Raw genomic sequence first — 19,333 nt, 5'->3', positions numbered from 1 at the left:
GATGGGTCCACTGTAGCTGTAAGAGAGGAGTGTGGATAATGTCGGTCCTCTTGATGTTTTAGCCTATACCTCACAGCAGCCCCAACCAGCACAGAGAGTAGTAAAAGATTGTAGGATTTGTAATCCAGAATGTCTGGAGACCCTAAGGTTCCCCATCCCTGCTATAGGACAAGTCCCCTATTTCAAAAGATAAGAAAGAGGAGGTCTTTGGTCCCAGGATTTTAGATCCCTTTCTGCTAAAGTACCATCATACATACATATATAACTTTATCTTGAGAGATACAGAATCATTCATTCATTCAGGTCTGGGTGCTTGTGAACTGTTGGCACAATAATCTAGGCCTTCCTTACCCATATGTTACCCATGCTCATGTGCACCTTTCTTTTGCAGGAACCAGTGGAAGAGCTGGACCCAGATCATGTCCTGGACATGCAGGCAGATTCCAGGTTGCATGTCATTTTTGGGGGAACAAAAGTTGTGCAGCACATCCCACCACAGAAGGCCAGCACCGGCCTGAAACGTATGTACCTATTTGGTGACTATAGCATGGGGAAGCTCAAAAAGGGCCACGAATCCATTCTGAGGACACTCTAAATTGGCAATTTGTCATTTAATTGAATTCATTAGATAAATGGCCAGCACTGCTACCCTGGATGTTCGGTGTATACCAGGTATTCATAGGCTATATTTCAGGGGTCTCTGACTATTTCTTGTTTAAGAAAACCCTATGAAATTCATGAGGTTGCACTGTAAGTTGGCTGGCAACTTAAAGACACACACACATAGGTATAGATGTATAAATGAAAACCAGTCTGCAGTGCTGTTGGAGGAAGATTAACTGATTTGATACTGTTACTTTTTTTGTATTGGTTTTTTTGTTGACTGTATCCTAATTTTTGTCCTAATTGTATATCTTACCTTCCTTTGAAGTTATTGTTTAGTGGCTTTGGTTGCCATTATTGTTAATAAAGAAAAGTACACACAACCTTTCAGTAGGAAATGCGTTTAACAACAGTGGTTTACACCAGTACAGCAGATCTTCCTTAGCACAGAACCAAAGATGCTCCCTTTTTGAAATGGCCATAAGCTATGCATCTGATCAGTCAAGGGGACACATATAGCATTATAAAACAGCTTATATTGTAAAAGCTGAAGTTCCAGTACCTCCAGTAGGTACTGTATGGATGACTAAAATGACAGAATAATGTATTCCGCAAAGAGTTTTTGTGCTTAGAAGATATAGGAGCAAATGAACCGAACTTGGATCAATTTAAGAAAATTTGGTGTAGCTTCATTGTCATTAAGTTAATACTTTTTAAGGGATGTGCGTTTAGGAAAATGAAATCTCAGAATGGTGTGGTACAGGTTGGAGGGTATTGATAAAGGAAAATGAATCAAATACAGTTTTCTTACTTTAAAAAAAATACAAGAAATGGCAGTTTTTCCCCTGAGAATATTTTAGATAGCCATCAAAACATGTCATGAGATAAACAGTACCTAATCCATAGAAACTGAGGTGAGTCCACAGATCCACTATGTGAGTGGGTGGGCATTCTGCCATGTCCAGGCTTAATCTGGTTACTGCATCTTCCAGCTTCCTGCCTTACCCCTTCCCAGTCTGTGTGTAATCTGTAACTGTCAATATAGTAGAGTTCATTTTGTTGAACTATTATCCCAAGCTGAACATCTTTGCCATTTTTTGAGCTGATCCTACCTCCACAACAGGCTGACGTTTCACGCACCTTTTCTTTCCTTCCCTTTACAGCTGTTGATAATGGATGTGTAGCATATGTTTTGAGAACAGGCTTCAATACATCTCAGGTATGTAGCCAGTGCATTTTAGCAGGATGGTTGAATCTAATTCTTACACATCAAGATGAAGGAAGCAAGGTTCTGTCTGTTTGATTCCCTTACCAATATGAGGCACTTAGACCCATTTACATCAAGACTTGTTCATCTTTAACATAACTAATTTTGTAAATATTTCCCAGGAGGCAAAGTTCCTCACCTTGGAAAAGTGTTAGATAGAACACTCTGTGTGTGTGTGTGTGTATTTAAAAATACCTTAATAAAAATACAGTTTTAAAATGGCAATCTAAGGAGTATGTTAGTTGACTGATAGGTGGCTTGTAGTCCCAACTCTTGCATTCCTTACCATTGAAATGAAGAGGTTTGTGAAAAGCAAATCTTAATAGCATATTTGCTTAAACATTGTTTCTATTATCTTGTTGTTTCTCCTAAGGATCAAAGCCAGAAATATTTACTTAAGCCCTCCATTCTCTCAAAACCTCCTCAGATGTAGGTTATTGTAGTTTCCCACTGACACCCTTTTTCCCTGCCTCTCAGGGGAAGCTTCTGCGAACGATTCTGTTTGGTGTGAAACGAGTGACAGCCAACAACTTGGAAACTTTCATCTTCATTCTCTTTTTGCTTGTCTTTGCCATTGCTGCTGCAGCATATGTGTGGATTGAAGGTAATTATTCATGTTTCTGAATCTGATTGATGGTCTTCTAGAACTGTCAGTAATATACCGATATATACTGTATGTATGGTTTGGGTATTTAGCAGAAGAGACATGGAGTCTGGGTGATTGTCCTAACATTAAAGATAATGGAGTTTTTCATGGGCTGTCCTAGGGTACATCTACACTGTAGACATTTGACACCACTTAAACTGCCATGCCTTCACCTTACAGAATCCTGGTAAGAATCTTACAGAATCCACCACTCTTTGGCAGAGAAGGTTGAAGACCTTGCAAAACCACAACTCCCAGGATTCCATAGGATAGTGCTACAGCACAAATTGATGCCAAATTGCATTACAGTCCACAAATCCTTCATCCATGGATTTAACCATCCATGGCTTGGAAATACTTTAAAAATATATACGTTTCAAAGAGCAAACCTTGATTTAGCCATTTTATATAAGGAACACCATTTCACTGTTCCATTGTATTTAATGGGACTTCAGCATCCAAAGATTTTGGTATCCACAGGGGATCCTGGAACCAAACCTTGGAAGATACCAAGGGCTCATTATATTGATACAGTTGGATGCACCCCCTGAGTAGAGATGTGAAGGCTGGAAAAAGAACCCAGAAAAAATCGGGGGGATTCAGGTTTTTTCTGTGTTTTTTTTTCCTGGAAGCCTTTAGTTTTTTTTTTGAAAAATTGAAAAAAAAAATGAAAAAAAGGAAGAAAATCAATTATTGAATGTTTTATTTTAGCATGACAAATAAAATCTTTAAGACAAAGAGTTCATATATTCTCCAAATCATTTCTAAAAACTATGTACAGTATCAGATTATTCTGTGCACTGAATGAGGAAGACACGCCAGTCCTAGGTTACAAACTGAACTCTCCAATGGAAGAGAAAGATACATTTCTTCCATTAGGCGGCATTGAAGGAATCTGGTCTATGTTGGGAAACACATTAAATCAAGAAATAAACTGACATGTGCAAGGCTAGAGAAGCTTGTTTCAGTCTGGGTAAACCTTCAGTTTTAGAAGTCCATGATAATTGTGATATTGACAAAACATAATGAAGATACTGAAACTGATACTGATAACTAGGGCTGCATCCACAGTGCAGAAATAATGCAGTTTGACACTTTAACTGCCACTGTATTTTAATATGCCAATTGTGATAATCTTATGCCAGATCAAATTGTATATAATATTTGTAACAGAGTGACTTTCAATCTGTAAAAAGCACTAATGTTGCATTTTTTTTTCAATTTTTCCAAAAAATTCCTTTTTTTCTGAAAAAAAAGAAAAATCTGGCTTTTTTCTGTGGCTTCAAAATTTCTGGAAATTTTACATCTCTACCCCTGACTAGATCACAGATTGCTCCGATATATTTCTATTGCCCAGTTACAAGGAAAGAAAATTAACTGCTTGAAAGTCCAAACAAAGAAGAAAAAAAGAATACATCTAAAGGCCCCCAAAGAGCTGCCCCAGTATATTCTTGATATATTTTCAGATGTTGCTTTATCAAAGACACCTTACTTATAATGCTTTACACCCAGTACAGGCAGAGATGAGAAAGGGAGCAGAAATACTTGTTTTCACTGGATTGGGAGGCAGCAAGTCTAGAATAGAAAATTATGCAGAAATTCAGTCAAGATTGTTTGATGACCAAAAATATGCCTTATATCTCAGGGTTCTTCAGTGGCACATTAGTGTTCTCCAGCATACTGTGTGAGGCTATGGCTCTGACTTCTCCTTTTTTTTAACTGACCTAAAATGTGTGTCTGCTCCTACTTTTCAAGGTACCAAGGACCCCAGCAGGAACCGTTACAAACTCTTTCTGGAATGCACTTTAATCCTCACCTCGGTTGTTCCACCTGAACTCCCCATTGAATTGTCTTTGGCTGTGAACACCTCACTTATAGCTCTTGCCAAATTGTGTAAGTTGGAGGCCTGGTTGCATGCTTTGGAATTGTGAAGAACTGGTGATGTTTTTACTTTCTGAGAAGTGCCCTTCTTGTGCTTTACAACCTCCATCTCCCAAGCATTTCTGTAGCTTTCTTTCTTTTGCTGCATAATACTATGGCTTCCAACATAATCCACAACTCACAGCTGGGACTAGGTATAACACTTTTGCCTTCATCCTTTCCAGCAGGCAGTTGCACAATCTTGTGCTGATCTCTTTACAATTTCTCATGGACCTCAAACCACTTAGGAAAGCAATTTTTTGCTTTAAAGTAGAATGAACAACATCCACAGGATTGGATGACATTTGTTCAGTTAGAGCAGTGGTCCCTAAACTGTGCCCTTTAAGAGATTTTGGACTTCAGGTCCTAGAAGCCTCAGTCATGTTGGCCAATAGTCTGGGATTCTGGGAGCTGAAGTCCAAAATCACTTAAAGAGTACAGTTTGGGGTCTACTGAGTTAAAGAATTGCACACCAAAGGGAATGGGCCTAAAGGAAGATAGATACAAATAATATTGACAAAAATAGATATAAAATGTGTAAAAGTAGGCAGTGTGTAAAACAGGCAAATATTTTAGGAAAAATATAAAATTATACAATAATATTGTAATTATTTAGCATTAAGAAATAAAATTCCCCCATACCCTCTAAGACTTCGTTGTTCTTTGAGAATATTGGCTTATTTTTACCCATTTAATGCATTAAATATTATTATATTACAGCTCATTTTTGGTTAAAATGAATTCATTATAAATTAAATTAAATTTCACTTAACTTGCTCTGGAAGAATATCAGAGACAGGAGTCGTGGCAGCAAAAGCAGAAGCCAGCTACTGGTCTTTGAAATGCTTGCAAAAGCAAGGTTTCTGGTGTAACTAAAATGCGTTTGATTTGAATTGACTGTGTAAATCCCTTATACTATTAGTGATTTTAGTGGCTGACTGCCAAATTTCAGCAATAATCTGTTTTCCTGTTAAGGGGAGGGATTGCAAAAGAGTTGGGAGCTGCATAGTTCCTCATGGGCCACACTTTGCCCATTCTTGCTTTAAAAAGTTCTGCTGCTGCTGAACTATATGGGAGCTTTTGGCCTGAGAATTGCATCCTAGTTGTTATGGTGATTGACCCATGGTCATTGGCCCTGCTGGCTTTGTTACCTTGTTCTTTCTGCTGCTTGGTTGCTGGGCAACCCAAGTTGCCCCGGCTGCGATCTTCAAGGTGGCCCTATACCATGGTATGGACCTATATCCCACCAGACACTCACAGGCTGTACAGACTCTGCCCCCATGCCAGCTGCCAGACCAGATGGTGGTCGGTGTGACGCGGCATCGTTGGGTCAGCGCTTACATGCGCTGCGCTGAAGAAGCGGTGAAAAGCTGCCATGGTGGCGGCTACAGTGCCCTTTCCACAGCTCAAAAAGGAGCCTCTTTTTGAAGCTTCTTTCTGCGCCAGATCGGGGCCACGGCATGTAGTTTTACAATTTTTGAAAAATAAGGCTGGAGAAGTGATCTTTCATAATAACTTTATTTATTTATTTAGGAATACCTTTTATGTTCATTTCTCCACACACTTGTGCGTGTACACATTTGAATTTGTTTGCTTCTCTTAAAAAGCAGGAGTGGATTAAATTTCTGGATTTAATCCACTCCTGCTTTTTAAGAGAAGCAAATGAATTCAAATGTGTACATCCAGAAACTTTCCTTTTGAACATGATAAAAGAGAAAGAGGAAAAGAAATATGGCAAAATAAAGAAGGAATTTCAAATTGAAGAATGGATGGTTAAATTGTTAGACATGATGGAAATAGATATAATATCTAAAAGACTAAAAGGGAAGATAAAGCTATAGAATATGATAGGGAAAATTGGGAGAATTTATACAAATATATTAAGGAGAAATGGCCAAATATCCAAAATATAATATAAAGAGAAATATAAGAAGGAAGGGAATTATAATAGATTAAATAATTATATAAATGAATGATGAGTGATGAGTAAATATGTTGGGAAACGGGGAAAGAATTAAGAGGAAAATGAACTAGTAGAAGTTGGACTGAAGGAAGTCAAATTTGTCAAGAGGATCAGCATAGAAGGAGTTAGAATGAAGAACAGACAGTTGTGGTATTATGTGTCATTAATATGTTGTTAATGTAAGTATTGTTTATATGTGTATATGGTATTGTTGTACATCTTAATAATAAAATAAAAAAGCAGGAGTGGCAGCTAACAAGGCCAATGCAATTTTAAGCTGCATCAATAAAAGTATAGTGTCTAGATCAAGAGAAGTAATAGTGCCACTGTAGTCTGCTTTGGTCAGGCCCCACCTGGAATACAATGTCCAGTTCTGTGCACCACAATTCAAAAAGGACATTGAGAAACTGGAGCATGTCCAAAGGAGGGCAACTAAAATGGGGAAGGGCCTGGAAACCATGTCCTATGAGGAATGACTTAGGGAGCTGGGGATGTTTAGCCTGGAGAAGAGAAGGTTAAGAGGTGATATTGTAGCCCTGTTTAAATACTTGAAGGGGTGTCATATTGAGGAGGGAGCTTTCTTTCTGCTACTCCAAAGACTAGGACCCGGAAGAATGGATGCAAGCTCCAGAAAAAGAGATTCCACCTCAACATTAGGAGGAACTTCCTGACAGTAAGGGCTGTTCGACAGTGGAACACACCCCTTCCTCGGAGTGTGGTGGAGTCTCCTTCCTTGAAGGTCTTTAAACAGAGGCTGTATGGCCATCTGTCAATGGGGATGCTTTGATTGAGAGTTCCTGCATGGCAGAATGGGGTTGGGCTGGATGGCCCTTGAGGTCTCTTCCAACTCTACGGTTCTGTGGAACTATCACCCACAGGTGTTTTCAGACTGCAGTCTCCAACATCCCTCAAGACTGGCTGTGCTGGCTAGGGCTCATGGGAGTTATAGTCTAAAAGACTACTACATGATTTGGTTTAGAGAAAGTTTAGATGTAAAGACAAGATCTGCACATAGATCTTTTAAAATTCTTAGCCAGAGTGCAGAGCAAAGATATTTTAAAATTCTTAGCCACAGCGCATGAACATATGTAAACTAAGGTTAATAAAATGAACAAGTGAAATGTGAATTACTAGTACAGAATTGTTATTTATACTTCTTTTTTTATTGCAGATGTTTATTGCACAGAACCATTCCGCATCCCATTTGCAGGCAAGGTCCAGATTTGCTGCTTTGACAAAACCGGCACACTCACTAGTGACAACCTAGTGGTGAGGGGTGTGGCTGGGCTCAGGTAGGTTTGGGGTGAAAGAATGAAGGATATGGGGAAGGGAAACTTGAGAACCATCTTGAGTCTCTGACTTATAGACATGCACTTTCTGTTCCTTATGTTCCAAGGCAGTAATACAGATAATCCACACAGGAGATAGTAGTCTGCCCTTCTGCTTTTTTCTAATATAAAATTAGGATTTTGCATGCACCAGGATAACCCAAAATATGTAGCTCAACAGCAAATTCTGCAGTCTGTGTACATTTTGCTGGTATGCAAAATTTCTCTTTCTTTGCACAGTGTTTAGTTGTGCTAATCAAAAAAGAGCAATGCAGCCTACACCTCAAAACACTCAAAATTGTAATCCCTCTGGCTTTAGAATTTTCTTTAGCCATTGTTTATATGGCTGGAAGTCTATTTAAAATTTTTAAAAACCCAGACATCCATAGGAAGCTAATGTCACATTGTGTCAGAATGGCAGATACAGAGAGAGGCATATTATATTCTGTGTTTCCAGCAACTGCTCTTTGGGTTTTCTAAATTCCAGTGGGAATGTTGGGATCCTGTGTCAAAATGCAAGCAATTCAGTAAGCCACAATTTCTGTACAATTTTTTTGCAGAGATCCAAGGAAATTTGGGTGCCATTCAGAAAATGCCACTTTAGACACATTTTCTTTGCACAGTGATGTTATTCAATTTTGGTTGTTTATCTGAATGTTTCATTCCCAGCCCAGTGTTGCTTTTGGAACATTAATGAAGTTTTTAAAGTAGAATTTTGGGCACTTGAACAAATACTTGAGCAACTGCTTTATCATATTTTACTTTTTTAAAGAATAATGGACTGAAAAACTGTATGGGTTTAGAAATAAACCCAAACTGACCCTGTGATCCACCAATCTATTGGCTACCTCTTGCTGTTGAGTTTCCAGGATAGGAAAAAAAATGTTGTACTGAGTGGGGACAATATGGTGCAAATCTCTGGCAAACTGGGTGAAATAATTGCTAGTCCCCTACTTCAGGTAACCTGAGAAGCACTGGTTACAGGATTGGAAATAAATGTGGCCTTTTTGTTCTCACTTTAGGGATGGGAAAGATGTGACCCCTGTGTCAGACATTCCTATTGAAACACACAGAGTCATTGCCACGTGCCACTCCCTGATGCAGCTGGATGATGGGACTCTGGCGGGTGATCCACTGGAGAAGGCCATGCTAACTGCTGTGGAATGGACTGTGACCAAAGGTAGGCTTGCTTAGCATCCAGGTGCAAAGTGGGTTCTTCCTGCCTTTTCTCTTGCAAGCAGAGGCATGAAAGTAACCTTTTCTGGGGAGCAGCTAGCTGAAAAATACTGTAATTTCTCATGCCCATTCTGGGGGATAGAGTCAAATGTTCATGTCAGCGATGTCATGAGTACAGTTGGGGGATCATTTAAAACTCTTTTGGTGTCTCACTCTGAGGTCTGTTGATCTCTTGTGAGTCATACCTGTCAGTGGAAAGAACAGTGATGAGCTATCATGTCAATGGGATTTTAACAGGTCATTTTAAAATCGGCCTCAAATGCATACATTTTCAAGATCTTAATAGGAGAATTGAGACTGAAAATGCAATTAGGTAGAAGATTTGCACAATTCTGTGGGGTATCTGAAGCAAAACTTTGTTCACTGGGTAGCAACAGTTTTAGTTTGTATGTATATGGTTCTTAAACCAAGGTCCAAAACTCAGGGCAGAAATAATCCATTTTGAGACCACTTTAATTGCCCTGGCTCAGTGCTAGGGAATTCTGGTAACTGTAGTTTTGTGAGATATTTAGTGTTTGTCAGAGAGCTCTGATGTCACAATGAACTGCAATTCCCAGGATTCCCTAGCACTGAGCCAGAAAAGTTAAAGTGGCCTCGATCTGGATTATTTCTGCAGTTGTTTTGGACCCAGGTCTTTGTGCCTTGTGGCTTGGGAGGTAAGCTTGAAAACATGGAGTCACACTCTACACATATTTGACTGTCTTGAAAGGATGGTGTTTTATGGTGCCCTGTATAGTTAGCTAATCTCTGTATCTTGTCTTGAGTCATAGTAGTCCCTCATCTCTCCCTCAGCCTGGTAGATGTGCAAATAGAGTATCAACCGTACATTCTTTCTGTAACCACTAGTTTCAGTGAGTCTTTTCAAATGTCCCTTCTCACTTGTTTACCAAGTTATGTTTGGAAAATATTGGGGGAGTGATATTTTTCCTGCAAATCCACATTGGTGCCTTTTGATGTAAATGAGCAGAGGTGCTTGATTCTGTGAACGCCTTCTAAAGTTGCCTACTATTTTCTTCTACACTACTTGGAACTAATTATAGATATATGTATGAACAAATCATGCCAAGAAAAATCCAGGATAGGGTTGCCTTAGGGTCTCCAAGATTCAGAAACAACTTGAAGGCACACAAAACACACGCACACACACAGAGCCAGGGCATTTATCATTTTAAAACACTTTGGCATGCAAAAAGAGATTACTTCCCATCCCCCTTCATGTCCCTTGGTTGAGGAACCAGAAAACATTTGTTCCCCCTCCCCCCCCCCCCCCCCGTTCTGCTAAATAGCTCCCAGCCCCAGGGCACCCGGGCCCCTGTGCCACCCCCAAGGGAGCCCAGAGGGAGTATTTCTATTTGTGGTGCTGTTGAACCCTTTCAGGATTTCCCGATCTCTTTGTTTCCAGATGAGAAAGTTTTCCCCCGAAGTATTAAAACTCAGGGACTGAAAATTCACCAGCGCTTTCATTTTGCCAGTGCCCTGAAAAGAATGTCGGTCTTGGCTTCCTACGAGAAGGTCGGCTCCACTGATCTGTGTTACATTGCAACGGTGAAGGGGGCCCCAGAGATGCTGCACAGAATGGTGAGCAAAGCTGGTCAATTGAGTTTCTCTCCCCTGGCTGAATGCGTCTGTCCCAAAGAGGCCATGGAATTAGCCTGTGCCTAAGTAGTTAGGGGAATGAGTCACCTCAGTAGAGTTAGGCATGGCAAAGGCTGTGCCCCAGTGGTTAGGATTCTTGAGGTCCTTCCCACACTGTCACTTGCATTGGTTACAGGTTGGCTTAGTCATAATTTGGCCCCTCATCCCCCAGTTTGGGAGAATATAATAAACATGCTGAAGGTAGGAAGAAGGAACTGCATATTCCATATCCCTCATACAAATTTCACACATAGATGAGTAGTTCATATTAACTATCATCAGAAGACATAGAGGTCACTTTGATTAATTCTGTTTTGAAATTCTTGTTAAGATCCACTGTTTTCAAAACAGCATTGGGTCTTTTTACAATGCTACTGTGAAAGAGAATTAAACAAGGTTTTTTATAGACAGCTATAAAGTTTTTTATAGACATTGCCCACAGTTGGCAGTGAAATGCCCCTGGGAAATAGAACAAAAAAAGGTAGCTTACTACTGTTGGTTTCCCCCAGAATCTGGTAATAGGAATTAAGTTGCTTCTCAGTATTGAGGTTAGATTTAACGGTCAAGATTAATAGCCACTGGGAGACTTGTCTTTAGTGATTTATCTTCTTTTAACTCATCTGAGCTAACAACCCTCACACCATCATGATGGTTATTTTTAATGAAAATTTGTGAAAGTACTCCGTGTATGTAGCCATATTGTAATAGGCTGACACATAGTGACTCATGTGTCCACTTCTTTGTTACAATTAAAGTTTCAAAGTCATTGTGAACTGATCTTCCTTCAGATGACGAGTGGAAACTGTAAATCTGTATTTGAACAACTCCACAATTTTAACTGTCACTGTATGGGAAATGGCCTAGTCACAGGAATACCTCATTCCCTGATGAAACCACCAACTCTGGTATGATGGTGCAGAGTATTCAAAGATACACGGAGTACTTTCATACCTAAGATTGCTTGCAGCCCATCTTCTATTATTTAAAATATATATAACCCACTGCCCTTTGGGCTTGATGAAGATGGGAAACCATACCCCCCCCCAAAGAATAATTTCTTGTGGGACTTGTACCAGCAGCGGGGAGGGCCAAAGCCAAACATTAGCTAGAACTCTATTTCTCTGCTTTGTTGGAAAGCATTAAAGGGCACTAGTCATAGATCCCAGGTGGCTAAAGAATTTGTAAGCATTGTGGAAGGAAGAAAAAATAAGCTGAACTGGAGTCTTAGACAATGGGGAGATTAGCTAAAATTTTACTTATGAAAGATATTTGATGTACTACAGCCATTTAAAAAAAAAATGGTGTTTTTGTTCCAGTCTTCTAATATGTTAGTAGTACAATCATCATAACAGTCTAGTCCTTGTTATATTTTTATATATTTTGTCTTGTGCTGATGGTAACATAATGAAGGTGTCCACAAGATTCTTTCCATAATTTACACATATAAATAATGCATTTTGTATTATGAGATATGCATGAACCTTGTGTGAGTGCAGGTGATGCAATAGGTAAGTGTCTATACTGCAGCCACTCATTCACAATTCACACGGTTGTGAGTTCAATACCAGCCAAGGGCTCCAGGTCAATTCAGCCTGGCATCTTTCTGTAGGTCGCTAAAATGAGTACCGAGCTTGTTGGGGGCAATTAGTTTATACTTTGTAAACCACTTACTACATCGGTAAGCGGTATAGAAATGTACTTGCTGTTGCTGTTACTACAAATATCCACATCTATACTATGGTTGAAGCGGAGGAACCTGTGAGCCCTAAACTGGAGAAATATACACTGAAGAGATTGAATAAACTCAGTCTATACAGTTCTCACATATATCCAATTAATTCATACTTTTTCTGTTTGATAAGCTGCTTAGAGAAGAGAGTTTAGATATCTGTCACTTACGGCAGGCTTTCCTAATTTGTTGTTTTCCACATTGGTTGAAATACACCCAGGGTGCGCTTTTTAAAAAGTGACTTTAAAAAAACCTCCTGTTTTTTTAAAAAAATGATTATTCATACAGTTTTTTAAAACTAGCTATTATTACTATTTTCCAACCCTCTTACTGGAAAACTGATTGTTTGAGGTTAAACATTTTAACTTTAACAGTTTATTGGCAGTTGTTCAGTTGTTAGAACAGAATCCAGGGTCAATTGCTTTTTTAAAATTACTTTCTATATATATATATATATATATATCCAATTAATTCATACTTTTTCTGTTTGATAAGCTGCTTAGAGAAGAGAGTTTAGATATCTGTCACTATATATATATATATATCTGTCACTATATATATATATATAATATTTACTCTCTATGTGAAACTGATTACAGTATTGTAATTGTGTGTATGTAAAGAGTTGTACTGAATTGTTTTAATAATAGTTTTTCTACAATTTTTTTTAAATTACTTCAATTTAGTGCAAGAAATGTCATTCAGAAACAAATCCTTCAATTAACATAAATTCAACCAAAATGATCCTGTGTATGTGACGTCAAAGGCTTTCATGGCCAGCATCCATAGTTTTTTGTGGGTTTTTCAGGCTATGTGGCCATGTTCTAGAAGAGTTTCTTCCTGACATTTCACCAGCATCTGTGGCTGGCATCTTCAGAGAATCTGCTAGAACATGGCCACATAGCCTGAAAAACCCACAAAAACTGATCCTGAGTGTACTTTGTATGTTTTATTATTTATAGTCTACTATATTCAGATTTAATGAGAATAGTAAGCAGTTAAAAATTGGTGCTTTATTGTAACATGTAAATCATCAAAGCCTAATAACTTTGGCTTATTAACTTTAGAAATCATTAATAAATGGTTGATTAAGCTTTCTAGTACCTGTACATAAAATAATGTGTCGCCATATTAATAAAATAAGCAAATGCAAAAATTTGTTTTAAACAAAATAAAGTTTTTTGTTTCTTTTTTTTAAAAAAATGCTTTTTTCAGATCCTGAATACACATCCCATTGGCCTGCATTCTCAGTTGCTTTTTTAAAATTGTAGGTCAGTCTCCACTACTTAAGGGTGCAGTATACCTTCATACTACTTGGACTAAATTATACAGGCAGTAGTTCACTATTTTGGTCTCTTGTTCCTCACAATGAGGTTTGCTTCATTTTGCCTTTTATCTTCCAAGTTTATTTTCCAGGTTCTGTGTTGATTGTCCCTCTCTGTTCTCCTGCAGTTCTCTCAGTGCCCAAGTAGCTACAATGGTATCCACACAGAGATCTCCCGTGAAGGAGCTAGGGTCCTGGCGCTTGGCTACAAGGAGCTGGGACACCTCACTCATCAGCAGGTAGGGTTTGGTTTCCTGCTTTTGGACTGGACAAGTAGGCTTCATCAGAAGCTTCTTGCCATGGGAGATGCTGGCTGGGGAAATTTAAAGATTCCATTTTGTCAGTTGGGTTTGGAACTCAGAGAGAGAGAGAGAGAAAGAGAGACCTGTGGTGTCTAGTAGAGGACAGTTGGTTCTGAGGGTTCCAGTGAGAGTGAGTCAGGGATGGTTAAGGGTAGAGTCTTAGAGGAAAAGGCTCCCTACCATTATATGCGTCCAGGACTCTAGGAAAGAGAGTGGCTGGAGTATAATATGCTGAGGGATATCTTTAGTTGGGGGTTGTAAAACCCAAGTTTAAGTGGAATAGACTGATGGTGGGACTGTGGGAGTCCTAAGTAAATATAGGCCCGTTCTGCACGTGCTAAAAGTACGCGCCGAGCGTATAAGTGGACCCTTGTTATACATTGGGGTTTGGTTCCAAGATCTCCCGTGTATAACAAAATCCGTGTATGCTCAAGTCCCATTACATATAATGACATAGCAAAATGGTGTCCCTAATAAAAAATGGAACATCAAGGTAAATTTATACTTTTTTTGGTACATTTTCAAACCGTGTATGCTTGAATCTGTGTATAAAAAATCTGTGTATAAGAAGGGCCGACTGTACTAGGGTTAGAAAGGGGCGTCCTTTCCAGACGCCCCTAACACTAGTACGCGCTCGGTGCGTACAAAATGGCGGTGCCCGTTCTACATGGGCGCTGCCATCTTGACATCGCTGATGCCTAGCATCCGCACGTCGCAGGCAGAAGTGATGCCATGAGTGTGCAACTAGTGACTCGCGGCGCCACTTCCAGGGCGCAAAAAGAAGCCGCTTTTTGCGGCTTCTTTTTGCTGCGTCCGGGAATCGTGCGGTTTGTCCGCTGTGGTTCCCGGACGCAGCAACCAGCGGCGCCAGCAGAGCGCCCATTTTGGGCACTCTGTAACACACCATAGATAGTGTTCTGTATTAAAAAGATTCCTAGTACACTGGTGCCTCGGGATACGAAATGATCGGGTTACGAAATTTCCGGGATACGAAAAAGTTGGATTGGCAAAAACTGTTTCGGGTTACGAAATATTTTTCGGGTTACGAAATTCATTTCGGCGCGAAATTCAAATGCTGCAAAGTGCAGCTATAGGCTTTCCAGTGCTAATGGAAAGCCTTTGGGTTACGAAATTTTCGGGTTACGAAAGGAATGGCGGAACGAATTAATTTCGTAACCCGAGGCACCAGTGTACCTAGTATCTGTAACAAGTTAAAGCCAAATAACAAAGTAACAAGTGCATGAACCATCTGAACCAGTAACACATTTTCAAACCATTGTTTTAAATAAAGTTTTTGTTTGTTTTAAAAAACAAAAAAGGACAAGCCTGGTCTCGAGTTATTATCATTATTATGCTTTATCATATAGTGTTGTAGATTTGCACAGCGCTGTACATACAGTTAATAAAATAGATAACAGTAAAGCTGTCCATGGCCTACAATCTTAAGAAATAATAGCATAATACATATAAATTATACATAACAATACAGGAAAGGGTTCAGTAAAACAGGCAACAAATTAAAAATGTCAGATAGCAAATAATAGTCACGCAATGCCTGGGAACACTTCTCTGAACAGGATGGTCTTCAACTCAGTTTTGGAACTAGTTAAAGAGTTAGTACCATGATATGCACTTCACATTAAAATTGGTGGCAGCGGTGGGATAAAAACTCCCAGGTGCCTGCCATCATAGGAGATTAAAATACGTCTCATTCCAGTCAAATAGAATGTAATCTGGCCACACGCAATTCATATAAGTTTCGGTTTTGGTGTGTGTGTGTGTGTGTATGTGTGAAAAATTCCTTAAATTCCACAGAAAAGGGCTTCATAATTTTTACTGGAGTATCCGAGGAAATCTATAGAAATGTGCATTATCATACGTGTGGATTCAGATGGCTTTGCATTTTTGGCAGCAGTAAGGTGAATAGATGCACATTTGTGCAGAGAAGTTAAGACAATTGACTGTTGATGCAAATGTGTGAAAATCTGCTGTAATTCGCATAATATGCTTACATGTAGACTAGCCTTAAGACTTGAAAGGCTTGTTTTCTTTTGCAGGCAAGTGAGGAGCCTACAGAGTTTACAATAGGTAGATCAAATCATTAAGGACAACAGGACTTCACCTGAAGGTCCTGTGGAGTTTGGTGTCTGTTGGGGGGGGGATGTGTAACAGATCTCCTGTGGATACCAAGGTCCCACTGTATATGTATACAAGTGGTCACAACTCCTACTGTCACTGGGTTCATGGACTTGTGACCACTTGTATAATGAGGGCGCAGCCACATGCACATATAGCCACTGGGGCCAATGGATGCTGTCCCTAATGGTACAGCCATGTGCAATGGGGACTAATGCATGGATGCTTAAATCTGCAGATGGCAAGTCTGTGGATATTGAGGTCCACTGTATGTACATACATGCATATATCACCTAGCCAACCCAACACTGAGGTGCAGGAAGTCCTCCTCACAAAATTGTTCTCTGTGTCTATAGCAAATTTTCTGCAGCCTATGCATTTCCCAAAATAGATATATATGAGATCTAGATTTGCGCTTCAAACATTTCTGATTTCCTGCTGCAGACTGGGCAAGTGTGTAAAGTTATCCTAGAGTTCTCAGTTGACTTGGTTTGTTCTGTGGTCATGATGTGAAGTACCATAGAGAGTTCTTTAGAAGAGGCAACAAAATGTTAATTGATGTGTTCTCTGGTTCTCCCCCTCCCGACCTTTGTCATCCAAAGGCACGAGAGATAAAGCGGGAGGCCCTTGAATGCGATCTGCGGTTTGTGGGCTTCATTGTGGTCTCTTGCCCCCTCAAAGTGGACTCCAAGCCAGTTATCCGTGAGATCTTGAATGCCTCTCATCATGTGAGTGAAACCAAAATATATTGTTGAAGCCACAGACATAGCAGTTCTGGGCAAGTTGAAGTGTGAGGAGTTTTTCAAATTCTCTATGCCTTCCTTCCACTTTCCAGGAGTCTTCACTTTCCTTTTTCCTGCAGTTTTGAGTATAAAGAATGCCTTGCTTCCAAGTGGCTAGTCTTTCTTTGTAAAGTCTTTTATGGCATATGTGATTGTGGTATGGAGTTTCCTCTTCACTGTGATCTGACTGCAGGCAAGGTAATCTCATTGGCAAGATTTCCCTGCCCCCAGAGGAACAGCATATCTATGTTTGCAGCCTGAAAGCTCATGGCACTAATATTAAAAGGAAATTACCTTGAGCTGTAGAAAAGAAAGATGAATCTAAAGAGTCCTACTGGGAGAGGTCAGTGGTTTAACCAGTCCAAATTCTTCCAAGAAACCCACAGGCATGGCCCTGGTGGTACAGTGGTTAAATGCCTGTACTCCAGCCCACATATGCGGGCACACTTTATGTAGCTTTCAGCTGAAAGCCGCTCGCCATAAAAGGAAATGGTGCACGTGCTGCATGCACAAGCCCTATTGGTTTAAATGGGGCTTGAACATCCACAGAATTTCCCTTATGCGGGGGCGTGGTCCATACAGGAAGGGCACCCTGTAAGGAAACATCAGGCTTGCCTTCCTTCCTTCCTTCCTTCCTTCCTTCCTTCCTTCCTTCCTTCCTTCCTGCTGTTGAAGATATTTTCAAAACCAGTTCATTGTGCTTGATGCTATTTGGGGAATGGGTCAAAACTTATCTTTTTGCAGGGAGGAGGACAGATTTGACAGACAGATGTTCAGAAAGTGCCTTATGCCATAGTTGTTGAACCTACAGCGTCATTGGTATTGATGGAGAGTCACTCTGCCTATAGTTCAGGAAAAGAGGTTCTCCAAACCATCACCAAAAAAGGAAGCAAACATTTCAGCATTTTTAAAGTACAATGTGTCTTTATACTTAGTTAAAATGCTGTTGGGAAGATATACTTCTAAATCAGATTTCTAGTACCCTCAAACTCTGTGCAAACATTCTGTGTGTTGTACTTCCGGATCCTGCATTAAATGGATATCCCATGAGCCTGCTTTCCCTCCCCCTTAGGTAGTGATGATAACAGGGGACAACCCTCTGACTGCGTGCCATGTGGCCCAGGAGCTGCATTTCACCCAAAAGGAGCAGACACTCATTCTGCAGCCGCCCAGTGACAAAGGTATGAATGCTCCAAGAGGGAAGACAGGCAGCAGCAAGTGCAGCTCTGAGCAGAGCACTTTTGCCATGTGGACTCTAGACCTTGGTACAGGATTTGTTGGCTGGGGTATGATAGGAATTGCCATTCAAAAAACAACTTTTCACACTTTGGAAAAGGGGCACAGGCTTTTTGGGCCCACTGAGCAGGAGGAGACTCTTTCCCTTCTTCATGTTCTCCTGCTCACCTCTAATTTAAGTCTCTTTGTTCCAGGGTCCAGCTGGCAGTGGCAGTCAATCAGTGGCACTGTCACACTCCCAATCATCCCACCCTCTCTGCAGGAACTGACCAGGCACCACAACCTGTGTATCACAGGGGAGGGCCTCTCTCAGCTGCAAGCCATGGACCCCCAACTCTTGCTGCGTCTCATTCCACATGTGCAAGTCTTTGCTCGCGTTGCACCCAAGCAGAAGGTAAGAAATGCTTCTCCCATTATACCATCCTTCCAATCCTTGCCATCTCTATATTCCAGCTGTCTCACAGACAGGGAAGATAGAGGTTGTGGTGCTTTAATTAAAAGGAGCATCTCACACCTAGAAAATAAATGCTGAAAAAGCAATAGGTCCTGGATTCTCCCTGTCAGAGATGGGGAAACCTTTAGTTCTCCTCATATTTTTGGACATCGTCTTATATCAGCCTCAGCTTATAATGCCTAAGGGTTAAGGATGATAGGAATTGCCATCTAATAACATATGGAGGGTTACGGGTTCTTTTTGTCCCCTTTCTGCTCTTTGGTGTAGTGCAGGAGTGGAAAACTGGCACTCTAGAAGTTTTTGGACTGTAAATTCCATAATTCCTCACCACTGGCTGTACTGACTAGGACTGTTCAGAGTCATAGGATGAAAATATCCGTAGTGCTGAATTAGTCCAGCTCTGGCTTAGTGGAACAAATTTGGCAGCTTTCAGTCTGGAATAGCATGGGGCCTATGAGAAAAATAACGAAGAATGCTGGAGCAGGATGGGCCTAATTTTCATCTCTAGTCAGTCATAAAGCTCATGGAACAACTCTGAACTAGTCATTGTGCCTCAGTCAAACCTCATTTGGAGGTAAATCCCCACATACAATGTCCTAGAGCTCTTATAAAAATGCTGATGTAGCAGGGTCATCCCTGGTTAGTACTTGGATGGGAGACAGCCAACAGATAGATACCAGGTGCTGTAGGCTGTATTTCAGAGGAAGGAACTGGCAGACAACTTGAAGGCACATACATACAGAGTAATTGCAAGCAAAAGAGAAGTAAAAAT

At 40.3% G+C, this 19,333-nt stretch overlaps 1 protein-coding gene across 1 annotated transcript in view; it reads left to right on the top strand.

Annotated features, from left to right (window-relative positions):
* ATP13A1 (ATPase 13A1) overlaps positions 1-19,333 on the top strand; it is a 50,032-nt gene that overhangs the window by 19,218 nt on the left and 11,481 nt on the right. The window contains 11 exon segments of the mRNA XM_042448508.1: positions 392-521; positions 1,767-1,822; positions 2,348-2,474; positions 4,272-4,409; positions 7,571-7,691; positions 8,750-8,907; positions 10,366-10,541; positions 13,780-13,890; positions 16,692-16,817; positions 17,944-18,052; positions 18,302-18,501. Of these exon segments, the coding sequence (XP_042304442.1) occupies positions 392-521; positions 1,767-1,822; positions 2,348-2,474; positions 4,272-4,409; positions 7,571-7,691; positions 8,750-8,907; positions 10,366-10,541; positions 13,780-13,890; positions 16,692-16,817; positions 17,944-18,052; positions 18,302-18,501 (1,452 nt within the window).

Source organism: Sceloporus undulatus, chromosome 2 (genome assembly GCF_019175285.1).
Source record: "Sceloporus undulatus isolate JIND9_A2432 ecotype Alabama chromosome 2, SceUnd_v1.1, whole genome shotgun sequence".
Lineage (NCBI taxonomy): Eukaryota > Metazoa > Chordata > Lepidosauria > Squamata > Phrynosomatidae > Sceloporus > Sceloporus undulatus.
The sequence above is the reverse complement of the archived record's forward strand: the minus strand, read 5'-3'. Positions and strand labels throughout refer to the sequence as shown.